The 13,057-nt window shown below is 47.5% G+C and overlaps 1 protein-coding gene across 2 annotated transcripts; it reads left to right on the forward strand.

Moving 5' to 3' along the window:
• The first annotated feature begins 4,014 nt into the window (after positions 1 to 4,014).
• On the forward strand, positions 4,015 to 12,912 carry Mmp19 (matrix metallopeptidase 19). 2 transcript variants are annotated; one of them, XM_075954504.1, is made up of 9 exons: positions 4,015 to 4,152; positions 4,775 to 4,860; positions 7,778 to 7,908; positions 8,089 to 8,304; positions 8,830 to 9,075; positions 9,630 to 9,755; positions 10,638 to 10,802; positions 10,952 to 11,079; positions 11,233 to 12,912. In XM_075954504.1, the coding sequence occupies exons 3-9, from the start codon at positions 7,818 to 7,820 to the stop codon at positions 11,629 to 11,631; spliced, it is 1,371 nt and encodes a 456-aa protein (XP_075810619.1). In that variant the 5' UTR covers positions 4,015 to 4,152; positions 4,775 to 4,860; positions 7,778 to 7,817; the 3' UTR covers positions 11,632 to 12,912. The 2 variants fall into 2 exon arrangements, with proteins under 2 accessions (XP_075810619.1, XP_075810618.1); XM_075954503.1 differs by having other exon boundaries at positions 4,097 to 4,338.
• Positions 12,913 to 13,057: the final 145 nt, after the last annotated feature.

Genomic DNA, 13,057 nt, shown 5'->3' on the forward strand with positions numbered 1-13,057 from the left:
TGCCATCACGTGTGTGGAGGAGATAGTGTTCATACCATCACATGTGTATAGAGGAGATAGTGTTCATGCCATCACATGTGTATAGAGGGGATAGTGTTCATGTCATCACATGTGTGGAGGAGATAGTGTTCATGTCATCACATGTGTATAGAGGAGATAGTGTTCATGCCATCACATGTGTATAGAGGAGATAGTGTTCATACCATCACATGTGTATAGAGGAGATAGTGTTCATGCCATCACATGTGTATAGAGGAGATAGTGTTCATGTCATCACATGTGTATAGAGGAGATAGTGTTCATGCCATCACATGTGTGTATAGAGGAGATAGTGTTCATGCCATCACATGTGTATAGAGGAGATAGTGTTCATGCCATCACGTGTGTATAGAGGAGATAGTGTTCATGCCATCACATGTGTATAGAGGAGATAGTGTTCATGCCATCACATGTGTGGAGGAGATAGTGTTCATGTCATCACATGTGTATAGAGGAGATAGTGTTCATGCCATCACATGTGTATAGAGGAGATAGTGTTCATACCATCACATGTGTATAGAGGAGATAGTGTTCATACCATCACATGTGTATAGAGGAGATAGTGTTCATGCCATCACATGTGTGGAGGAGATAGTGTTCATGACATCACATGTATAGAGGAGATAGTGTTCATACCATCACATGTGTATAGAGGAGATAGTGTTCATGCCATCACATGTATAGAGGAGATAGTGTTCATACCATCACATGTGTATAGAGGAGATAGTGTTCATACCATCACATGTGTATAGAGGAGATAGTGTTCATGCCATCACATGTGTGGAGGAGATAGTGTTCATGCCATCACATGTATAGAGGAGATAGTGTTCATACCATCACATGTGTATAGAGGAGATAGTGTTCATGCCATCACATGTATAGAGGAGATAGTGTTCATACCATCACATGTGTATAGAGGAGATAGTGTTCATACCATCACATGTGTATAGAGGAGATAGTGTTCATGCCATCACGTGTGTATAGAGGAGATAGTGTTCATGCCATCACATGTGTGGAGGAGATAGTGTTCATGTCATCACATGTGTGGAGGAGATAGTGTTCATGTCATCACATGTGTATAGAGGAGATAGTGTTCATGCCATCACATGTATAGAGGAGATAGTGTTCATGCCATCACATGTGTATAGAGGAGATAGTGTTCATGCCATCACATGTGTGGAGGAGATAGTGTTCATGTCATCACATGTGTATAGAGGAGATAGTGTTCATACCATCACATGTGTATAGAGGAGATAGTGTTCATACCATCACATGTGTATAGAGGAGATAGTGTTCATACCATCACATGTGTATAGAGGAGATAGTGTTCATGTCATCACATGTGTATAGAGGAGATAGTGTTCATGTCATCACATGTGTATAGAGGAGATAGTGTTCATACCATCACATGTGTATAGAGGAGATAGTGTTCATGCCATCACATGTGTATAGAGGAGATAGTGTTCATGCCATCACATGTGTATAGAGGGGATAGTGTTCATACCATCACATGTGTATAGAGGAGATAGTGTTCATGTCATCACATGTGTATAGAGGAGATAGTGTTCATGCCATCACATGTGTATAGAGGAGATAGTGTTCATGCCATCACATGTGTGGAGGAGATAGTGTTCATGACATCACATGTGTATAGAGGAGATAGTGTTCATGTCATCACATGTGTATAGAGGAGATAGTGTTCATGCCATCACATGTGTATAGAGGGGATAGTGTTCATACCATCACATGTGTATAGAGGAGATAGTGTTCATGCCATCACATGTGTATAGAGGAGATAGTGTTCATGCCATCACATGTGTATAGAGGAGATAGTGTTCATGCCATCACATGTGTATTGAAGAGATAGTGTTCATGCCATCACATGTATAGAGGAGATAGTGTTCATGCCATCACATGTGTGGAGGAGATAGTGTTCATGCCATCACATGTGTATAGAGGAGATAGTGTTCATGCCATCACGTGTGTATAGAGGAGATAGTGTTCATGCCATCACATGTGTATAGAGGAGATAGTGTTCATGACATCACATGTGTGGAGGAGATAGTGTTCATGTGTGAAAGTCAGAGGACAATATCTAAGAATCAGTTTTCTCTCCAGGCAATGGTGGCGCACACCTTTAATCCCAGCACTCGGGAGGCAGAGGCAGGCGGATCTCTGTGAGTTCAAGGCCAGCCTGGTCTACAAAAGCTAGTTCCAGGACAGGCTCCAAAGCTACAGAGAAACCCTGTCTCAAAAAAAAAATCAGTTTTCTTTTTCCCCCATGTGGGCCTCAGGAACTGAACTCAGATCACCAGGCGTGGCAGCGATGTCTTTGCTCACTGAGCCGTCTTGTTAGCTCTGTACCCTACTTTTGTTCTTTAAGGCAGGGTCTCACTAACCTGGAACTCCATATCTCCGTTGAACTGACTGTCCAGTGATCTCTAAGGGTTCATCTACCTCTGCTGCCTCCCAGCACTGGGGTTACAGATTTGAACAGTCATGCCTGACTCTGAGGTGGGGACTAGGCTCCTAATTCAAGTTTTCTTTTCTTTTCTTTCTTTCTTTCTTTTTTTTTTTTTGGTTTTTCGAGACAGAGTTTCTCTGTGGTTTTGGAGCCTGTCCTGGAACTAGCTCTTGTAGACCAGGCTGGTCTCGAACTCACAGAGATCCGCCTGCCTCTGCCTCCCGCGTGCTGGGATTAAAGGCGTGCGCCACCACCGCCCGGCCCTAATTCAAGTTTTCTACTTGTGTAGAAAGCATACCAGCTGAACCATCTTCCCAGTTCTGCTTTTGTCTTTAATAAATAGTAAACATTATATGCACACCAAATAATTAAATAGCTGTTCTAAAATAATAGTATTTATGATTTATTTTCAGTAAATGTTTTAGTTTACTATTTTCAGATTTATTTATTTGGTTTTTTGAGACAGGGTTTCTTCGCACAGCCCTAGCTGTTCTGGAACTTGCTCTGTGGACCAGGCTGTCCTTGAATTTACAGAGACTTCCCCTGCCTCCCAGGTGCTGGGGTTAAAGGAACATAACTCCATCTCCCAGTTTAAGATTTATTTTTTGAATTGGGTGATGGTGGCTCATGCCTTTAATCCCAGTACTCTGGAGGCAGAGGCAGGGGAATCTCTGAATTTGAGTTAGAGGCCAGCCTGGTTTACAGAGTGAGTTCTGGGAAAGCCAGGCTACACAGGGAAACCCTGTCTTGAAAACAAATCAAAATAAAACAAAACAAAACAAAAACAAAGAAAATTCATATGTTTGTGCAATGCCATTTGTGTGCAGTCTTGTGGGGGTGGCCTTGGTGGTGGGAGCAGAACTTGGGGTCTCTCTACAAGAGCAGCAAGCTCTCTTAACTGCTGAGCCAGGTCTCCAGTCCCTGTAATACCTATTGTACAACCAATATATCTGATAAAAGTTTTTTTTCTTTAACAAAAAGAGTCACAAATGGAAAATGTTTAAGAAGCCTTGTCATAGAGGTCAAGGTCAGAGGTCAAGGTCAGCTTGGACCACAAAGCTAGCTAGATTCTGGCTTAACTTGATTTTAGTCGCAAAGAAACAGATCTCAATGTTGGCCAAGGTGGCCCCCTGAGTACCAGGCCAGCCTGGTCTGCATAGGGAGTTCCTGGACAGCCAGGGATAAGTAGAGAGATGCTGTATCAAACAACAGCAAAACCAAAGAAGCAGATCTCACCTTTGACCCCTTCATCTGGAATTCATGCCGCCTCTGTTGTCCCCTGCCTCTTCCTGCTTATTGATTTTTCCTTGCAAAGGGACACGTGAGACTGAGAGATTTGCTGGCTCCAAATCCCTGAGCCGGAATGTCCAACTCTAGGGGGCAGCCCTGGTCCTATCCTAGTCTCTCTAGAGACCTGGCTTTCACCACACCAGGAGACAGACCCAGTGACCAGAGAGGTACTGAAAGTCACATGGTCTCCAGCAGAGGGCTCTGGGGGAGGCGATGTTAGGGGCTCTTTTGGCTTCTGTCCTTTGGTAGGGCAGGAGTTAAGGGAGTTGCAACATCTTTCTGGGCTGAGTCACCTCCCACTGCTCTCCCCAGTTGAAGGTTTATAAAGAGGACCAGAGGCTGTCAGAGAAGACCTGGAGGTAAGAGTCCCCTGCCTAGCCCCCGCTCCTCCAGGCTCCTAGAAGTCTCAGGTCAGAGGGCCCAGGCAGTCTCTGGAGCTCTTGTCTGCTGGCACCATGGACTGGCAACAGTTGTGGCTGAGCTTTCTACTTGCCCTGACAGTCTCAGGCCGGGCTCTGGGGCCAACAGAGAAGGAGGCAGTCTTGGTGAGTCCTCTGGCCATGGGAATGACAGGGATTACCCATCTATAATCTTCTCTAGGTATCCCTCTTGCCCTACAAGTTACCTGCCTCTCCCCATGTGCTCTGTATCCTGATCTATGTTACCCACCTCCTGCTCTTTTCTCTGTTCCATTTGAGGCCTCTCAGCATTCTTTTAGTCCTTCCATATCTGTCCCCTTCTCTCCTGATGGGTCTGTTAGGTCATCTGAATTGTTTGTTTAAGACAGGTTCCACTAAGGAGCCCTGCCTGGTCTGGAACTCACTATGTAGACCAGGCTGGCCTTGAACTCACAGACATCTGCTTGCTTCTGCTTCCCAAGTGCTGGCATTAAAGGCATGAGCCACCGTGCTCAGCTTCTATTAGGTCACTTGGAAGATTTACCCTGAGACTAACCCTCTTTCAACCTTTATGCCCTTATAGGATTATCTGTTGCAGTATGGATATCTACAGAAACCTCTAGAAGGAGCTGATGACTTCAGTCTAGAAGATATCACAGAGGCCCTAAGGTGAGGCTCTAAGGTCACGAAGTGTGTCAAGTTCTCCCCTCTCCCCAGGCCCGCCTCTGCTGTACTCTAATCCACAGCATGGGTCTGCAGGATGGTAATGTTACACAGGATGGTGGAATGTGAGGTGAGGTGGAGAAGCAGGATGCGGAGCCATAGGTCAGGTGTGGTGGCACACAGCTCTGATCTCAGCCCCGGAGTGGCAAAGCATTAAAAGTTGGAGACTAGTTAGGTGTGATGGGCCATGCCTTTAGCCCCAGAATCCCAGCACTCAGGAGACAGAGGCAGGCAGATCTCTGCGAGTCTGAGGCTAGCCTGGACTACATAGAGAGTTCTAGGCAAACTAGGGCTACACGGTGAGACACTACCTTATAAAGGGAGAAGGGAAGATGTCATCCTGGAAGGTGGCTCAGCAGTTAGGAGTGCTTGCTGCTCTTCCAGAGGACCACCACCAACATCAGGAAGCGCACAGTCTCCTGTGACTCCAGCTCTAGGAGGAGAGCTGATGCCCTCTCTCTGGCTTCCTTGGACACCTGAACATATGTAAACAACACTTACTCATATAGAAACATACAAAAGAATGAAAATCTTTTTTTTTCTTCCCCCAGAGAGAGGATCCCTCTGGGTAGCCCCAGCTGTCCTGGAAGTGGCTCTATAGATCAGGCTGGCCTCAAACTCATAGAGATCTTCCTGCTTCTGCCTCCCAAGTGCTGGCATTAAAGGTGTGTGCCATCACCACCCAGTTAAGAACAATACATGTATATTTTGTTTTGGTTTGATTTTTGTTTGTTTGTTTGTTTTTTGAGACAGGATTTCTCTGTAGCTTTGGAGCCTGTTCTTAAACTTGCTCTGTAGACCACGCTGGCCTCCAACTCACAGAGATTCACCTGTGTCTGCCTCCCAAGTGCTGGGATTAAAGTCATGTGCTACCACTGCCTGGTCAAGAACAAACATTTTAGCCAAAGACTGGAGGCTAGCCTGGACCACATGATGAGTCTTTGTTTTTGATTTTTATTATTACTTTTTGAGCTGGGTCTCACACTGCAGTTTAGATTGACTTGGAGCTCCTGGCAATCTTGCTGCCTCAGCCTCTGTTATGATACAGTTACTCGTATGAGCTGAGCTAGGCGTCTTGTCCTTACATTTTAAAATGATTTTTGATAATTTCACGTATATATGCATGTATGCGTGCATGCATGTGTGTGTTCGTGTGTTCATGCGTTCATATGTTCACGTGCGCATATGCATGTGTGTGTGTATTGTTTGTGTGCGTTGGTCATTTTCAACCCGTTACCCTCTCTCATTTCCCTTCCATTCCTCCTAAGTCTCTTCCTCCAACAAAGTTTCTTTGTAAACCACTGAGTTTAGTTAGGGTTGCTTGATTTAAAGTTTCTTATTGCATTTATTTATTTATGTGTGGGTGTGTGCACATGTCCTATGGGACATATTTGGAGATCAGAAGAGAATTTGGAATCAGCTCTCTCCTTCATTTGTGGATCCTAGGGATTGAGTTTATGTAGTCAGGCTTGGCGGTAAGCCCTTTACCCACTGAGCTATCACACTGGAACTGGCTCTTGTAGACCAGGCTGGCCTCGAACTCACAGAGATCCATCTGCCTCTGTGTCCCGAGTGCTGGATGTAATTTTTTAAAGTTTAGTTATTTTATTTATGCAAGTATGTATGTGTGCTGTGTGCATGCTTGGTGCCCACGCTGGTCAGGAGAGGGTGCCAGACCCCCCCCCCCCCACACCACCACCTGGAGTTAAGGATGGTTGGGAACCACCATGTTGGTGCTTGGAATTGAACCTGGATGCTCTGAACAAATTCTCTTAACTGCTGAGCCATCTCTCCAGCTCCCGGTTTTGATTTTTTGAGACAGGGTCTCACGTAGCCTAATGAGGATGACCTTGACCTCCTGGTCCTCCTGCTTCATCCTTGATAGTGCTGGGATCACAGGATGAGCCATCGCGCATACCTAGCCAGTCCTTGCCTCAAAAAACAAAGCAAAACAAGGCTGGAGAGATGGCTCAGTGGTTAAGGTCACTGGCTGCTCTCGTGGAGGACCCAGGTTTGGTTCCTAGCACCCACACCGCAGCTCGCAACCATCGACGACTCCAAGGGGATCCAATGTTCTTTTCTGACTTCTGTAGGCAGTACACACATGTGGTATACTTGCATACATGCAGGAAAAACACTGATGTTTAATTCATTATTTCTATTCTGTGTTTCTTTATATTCTGCTAATTTTTGTTATGGTATTCTTTTTCTTTATGGCCCTATGCCAGGTCATAGGTGGATGAGGTTGCCCTGGTGCAGGCTGGCTACCCACTGAAGTACTGGCTACCCTGACTGGCTGAAGTGGGTAGGACCTCAGATGGCAGCACAGGGTGACTCCCAGAGGGTGGCCAGGGAGTGATCTGCTAGATCAGAGAGCGAGGAAAGAGGGAGGAAGGCTGTACTTCAGGCCAGTCTTCCTCAAAAGATCCTGAAAATGCGGAGAAGTTGGGGTGCCCCATTTCTACAAACTAGAAGACAAAGCCCCAGTTATGAGCACTAGAGACTGGAGTGCCCTTTCAGCTTTAAAGACTTTGTGTTAGTCTTTTCTTTATCACTACTTTGGGAACCAGGAGGCCAAAGATCTATCCCCAATTTCCAGCTATTCCAGATCCACCCACCTGCATGAATGTCTCTCTCTCTCTCTCTCTCTCTCTCTCTCTCTCTCTCTCTTTCTCTTCTTTTTTTGTTTTTTTTTTTTTTTTTTTTTTGAGACAGGGCTTCTCTGTAGCTTTGGATCCTGTCCTGGAACTAGCTCTTCTAGACCAGGCTGGCCTCGAACTCACAGAGATCCGCCTGCCTCTGCCTTCCGAGTGCTGGGATTAAAGGCCTTTGCCACCACCGCCGGCTCTCTCTCTCTTTCTAGAGCTTTCCAAGAAGCATCCGACCTGCCAGTTTCAGGCCGGATGGATGATGGCACAAGGGCCCGTATGAAGCAGCCCCGCTGTGGTCTGGAGGATCCCTTCAACCAGAAGACTCTTAAATACCTGCTTCTGGGTGAGGACTGAGCCTGGGAAGGGAAGGAGAAGGCGCCCTGGCTCTGAGTGTCGGTGGCATCGGGACAGCATGGAGTGTTCGATACTTGCTAAGTAACCTGCTAAGGAGTGCAGCGAGTACCCTCGCCCTGAGTGGCTCTCCTGGTTGTGTCTCTAACTTACTTTCTGGTCCCTTAACCAGGTCGCTGGAGAAAGAAGCACCTAACATTCCGCATCTTGAACCTGCCTTCCACACTCTCACCCTCCAGAGCCCGGGCCGCCCTGCATCAAGCCTTTACGTACTGGAGCAACGTGGCCCCCCTGACCTTTCGGGAGGTGAAGGCTGGTTCGGCGGATATCCGCCTCTCCTTCCATGGCCGCCAAAGCCCATACTGCTCCAACACCTTTGATGGGCCTGGTAGGCACTGGTTCTTAACTCTTAACAAACCTCAGCAGTGAACCATCTCCTTGAGCCAGTGACTCTGAGATCTTAAGGTTCAGGTTATCAGTTCTGCCCAATGATGCCCTGTACTCTGACCACCCCAGAGAAGCTGGTTCTCACCCAGCTGGGCCCTTATTAAGTCTCCTCTTTCAATTTTACGCCTGACTTTCATTCCCCTCTGAATCCTCACCCTGAGAGGGGACTGGGTTACTGAGGTGGAAATTTTGTATTGGGTTTCCCTGAGTAACGACTGGGAAATCCGAAAGAAACACCTAAGCTCGCTATGGCGCTGTGTCCTGCATTTTGTGTAGACCAGATTGACATAAACCCCACTACGTAGCTGAGGCTGATCTTGAACTTCTGATCCTCCCATGTCCACCTTCCAAGTGCTGTGATTACAGATGCATTGTCACACTTGAAAGTAGCTCAAGTATATAGCCAGCAAACGGTGCTCTGTTGTCGTGGGCGCTCACATTACTGTCTGCCTTTACCGTTCTCCAGGAAAGGTCCTGGCCCATGCCGACATCCCAGAACTTGGTAGTGTACACTTCGACAAAGATGAATTCTGGACTGAGGGGACCTACCAAGGAGTGAACCTGCGCATCATCGCAGCCCATGAAGTGGGTCATGCCTTGGGCCTTGGGCACTCCCGATACACTCAGGCACTCATGGCTCCCGTCTATGCTGGCTACCAGCCCTACTTCAGGCTGCACCCAGATGATGTGGCAGGGATCCAGGCTCTCTATGGTGAGCATGAGAGTCAGTCTGACTAATGGCTCTCTAGGCTCAGGGAGACAATACTCGCTTTCATGGAGTGAAATGGCTTTATTTCCCTTCTCTTCCTCTGTCCAGTTCTTCAAGCTATTCGTCCTCAAATACTGTCTCTATTTTTGACTCTTTTGTCTGTTTTTCCTTCCTGGCCTTTCTCCCCGTCACATCCTAATTTGTTGTTGTTTGTTGTTTTGAGACAGGGTCTTGATTTTGTAGGTCTGGCTGTCCTGGGACTTGCTGTGTAGTCCAGGCTGGACTCAGACTCATGGAGACCCGCCTGCCTCTAGTGCTGGGTTTAAAGGTGTGCGCCACCACTGCCTGGCAACCCTATTCTCGAAGATGTATATTCCAGGGAACTTGCTTCTCTGGGGCTTCTCAAAACTAAGCTGTCTCCTGTATATTGCTGACCACTGAGGGAAACGCCTTAGAATTCCCCTTTCCCTCTCTCTGGGGTCATTGCGCAGAGCTTACAGTAGACTTGGGTGTTTGTTTGGACTTCTTTCCCTATGGTGCCTTACTTCACTTTGCAGGCAAGAAGAGCCCAGAGACAGAGGATGAGAAGGAAGAGATTGAGATTTCCACTGTGTCACCAGTGACCACAAAACCCAGTCCCATGCCAACCCCCTGCAGCACTGAACTGGATGCCACGATGCTGGGTGAGGCGCTTCCCGAACAGACTGTTGACAGGCAATGGGGGCAGTCGACTGACTCCAAGGCTTGGTCAGATGGGGATGACATGGGACCAAAGCAGGAACATTGGGGGTTGGACCCCAGGGAACGGTTGGTGACCAGGGAAGATGTCTAACATGGAGAGGGAGCACTGGGAGTCAAAAGAGGGCTGGGTAGCTGCAGTGGTGGTCTGAGCCTTTAATCCCAGTACTCAGGAGGCAGGCAGGTGGATCTCGGAGTTTGAGGCCAGCCTGGTCTACAGAGCCAATCCCAGGATAGCCAGGACTACACAGAGAAACCTGTTTTGAACCCCCAAACAACACAAAAAATAAAAACAAACAAAAACATCCCCCTCCCCAAAGAGGGCTGGATAAGCATTTACCATGGTTGCCGCCTTATAAAAATACATGTGGAGGTGGGCGGTGGTGGTGCATACCTTTAATCCCAGCACTCAGGAGGTAGAGGCAGGTGGATCTCTGGGAGTTTGAGGCCAGCCTGGTCTACAGAGGGAGTTCCAGGACAGCCAGGACTGTTACACAGAGAAACCCTGTCTCAAAAAACAAAACAAAACCCAAAACCATGTGGAAACATAGCAAGATGGAATCAGCTGCAATGCCTGTCAGAGAGGGCTTTGCACCTAGTGGTAAGATTTTCAAGCAACCTGGAATGGGGTACTAGGTACTAGGAAGAACTGGCTGACTGGAGGGCTGTGGCCAACAAAGGAGAGGCTCAGCACCGTGTCTTCCTTCTCTGCCCTTTTCAAGTTGAGTGAATTTTTGACGAGCCCATCGGGGGCCAGTAAGGAAAGCACTGAGATACTCCTGAGTCCTTCATTGTCTTTTAAAGTGTCAACATGTTTCTTCTCTTAGGACCTCGCGGGAAGATCTATGCTTTCAAGGGGGACTACGTGTGGACTGTAACAGATTCAGGGCCAGGCCCCTTGTTCCGCGTGTCTGCTCTTTGGGAAGGGCTCCCTGGAAACTTAGATGCTGCTGTCTACTCTCCTAGAACAGGATGGATTCATTTCTTCAAGGGTAAGTGGGGCACTTAGGTCTTTACCTGAGGGCCTGGGCGTTACAAAGCTACAAATGGAGGAGGTGTGGAGCCGCTTTTGAGAGGGCGGGAGAGGGACCAAAAGCTCCCACCTGAAGACACAGCTTGTTCTTCCTTTGACCGTTCTCAGGAAACAAGGTGTGGCGATATGTGGGTTTCAGGATGTCTCCTGGCTTTCCCATGAAATTCAACAGGGTAGAACCCAACCTGGATGCAGCACTCTATTGGCCTGTTAATCAGAAGGTGTTCCTTTTTAAGGTAAAGTCAGGATAATCTCTTCTGAGGAGGGTCAGGCTACCTCATACTGAGGGGTGAAGTCTTACCCTTAAAGGGGCACCTTCTGAAGCTTGGATTCAGCCTCTGGGGTCCCTAAGCTCTCTCATTCTCTTCCTCCCACCCACCCCAAATTAGGGCTCAGGTTACTGGCAGTGGGACGAGCTGACCAGAACAGACTTCAGCCGCTACCCCAAACCAATCAAGGAATTGTTTACTGGAGTGCCAGACCAACCCTCGGCAGCGATGAGCTGGCAAGATGGCCAAGTGTACTTCTTCAAGGGCAAACAGTATTGGCGGCTTAACCAGCAGCTTCGTGTGGCGAAGGGTTATCCCAGAAACATCACACACTGGATGCACTGCAATCCTCAGACTCCGGACACGAGCTCATTAACTGGGGATATTCCTTCCTCAACCACAGACGCAATCTTGGATACCACTCCTTCAACCACGGACTCAATCTTGGACATGATTCCCTCAGCTACGGACTCTGTCACGCTTTCATCCCCCACTAACGTCACCCTGCAAGGGGCCTAGGACTAATCAATGTCTGCTCATTAGGACGGTGTGGATGTTACAGCATTGGCCCGGGCTATAGGCCTCATGGCCCAAATGTTCTAATTCTGGATACCACTTTCTTGTACTCCTAGAGGGTGCCCCTGAGTTCTGAGTCAGTCCCCAGTTCCCATTTCTCCTTGTCACATAGCTCTTTCAAATGTGTCATCTATTTTTTATTTTTTTTGATTTTTCGAGACAGGGTTTCTCCGTAGCTTTTGGTTCCTGTTTTGGAACTAGCTCTTGTAGACCAGGCTGGCCTCGAACTCACAGAGATCCGTCTGCCTCTGCCTCCCGAGTGCTGGGATTAAAGGCGTGCGCCACCAACGCCCGGCTCTCATCTATTTTTTAGTGGAAGGAAATTGTCAACCAGGCACTTTTTTTTTCTTTCGCTGTTGTTTTTGGACAGGGTTTCTCTCTACATAACACTGGCTATGGCTATCCTGAAACATTCTGTGTAGACCAGACTGGCCTTGAACTCACAGAGATTCACCTGCCTCTGCCTCTTGAGTGCTGGGATTAAAGGCATGTGCCACCATGCCTGGCTAGTGTTTTTTGTTTTATCTTCTTTTAAAATTTGTTTTGTTTTGTGTGCACTGATGTTTTGCCTACATGTATTTCTGTGTGAAGGTGTCAGATCCTCTGGAACTGGGGTTACAGACAGTGGTGAACTGCCATGTGGGTGGGGGGAATTGAACCTCCGTCCTGTGGAAGAGCAGTCAGTGCTCTTAACCACTGAGCCATCTCTCCAGATTTAGGGCATGTGCTGCGATACCTGGCTGTTAGTTGGGTCTTTAGCTGACAGGAGGCAACAGCTGATCTACTGGACACCTGGGTTCCGTTCTGCCAACGTCAAGTGCAAGAAACGCACAGTCAGTAAACTGAGCAAGGGCTCTGGGGTCCTCGAGCCACTTGGGACTTTCAGCAAGTTAATTAACCTTGGGAGGCTGGGCGGTGGCGGCGCACGCCTTTAATCTTAGCAATTGGGAGGCAGAGGCAGGCAGGTCTGTGAGTTCGAGGCCAGCCTGGTCTACAAGAGTTAGTTCCAGGACAGGCTCCAAAGCTACAGAAAAACCTTGTCTCGAAAGAAACAAACAAAAAAAACCTTGGAAAACCTTGGATTCTCTATTAACAAAATAAGGTCAATCTCAATGTTATAGGGTTGTTATGTTAGATGAAATGTTATATGTGAAATGTTATATGTCAGACTGATGGAGTCTGACACATTTGTATTTAATAAAGGCTAACTTCGTGTTCCTGAGAGCTGAGCTGTCTGGGTACATATGTGTATCATGTGTATACGTACATCGTATACATAGTGTGACAGATGATAAAGGTGCCACAGCAGATCTTTAGGGACATCCTGATCACCTTTGCTTTGCCGTGTAAAGAAAGTAAAAAGCTATGG

This window comes from Microtus pennsylvanicus, chromosome 20, assembly GCF_037038515.1.
Source record: "Microtus pennsylvanicus isolate mMicPen1 chromosome 20, mMicPen1.hap1, whole genome shotgun sequence".
NCBI lineage: Eukaryota > Metazoa > Chordata > Mammalia > Rodentia > Cricetidae > Microtus > Microtus pennsylvanicus.

Bases quoted from the DNA above. Each gene is read 5' to 3' on its own strand.
- Mmp19 (XM_075954503.1), top strand. From the start codon at position 4,249: ATGGACTGGCAACAGTTGTGGCTGAGCTTTCTACTTGCCCTGACAGTC. The intron at 4,861-7,777 runs GTGAGGCTCTAA...CTCTCTTTCTAG, and splicing joins GATATCACAGAGGCCCTAAG to AGCTTTCCAAGAAGCATCCG. The intron at 11,080-11,232 runs GTAAAGTCAGGA...ACCCCAAATTAG, and splicing joins AGAAGGTGTTCCTTTTTAAG to GGCTCAGGTTACTGGCAGTG.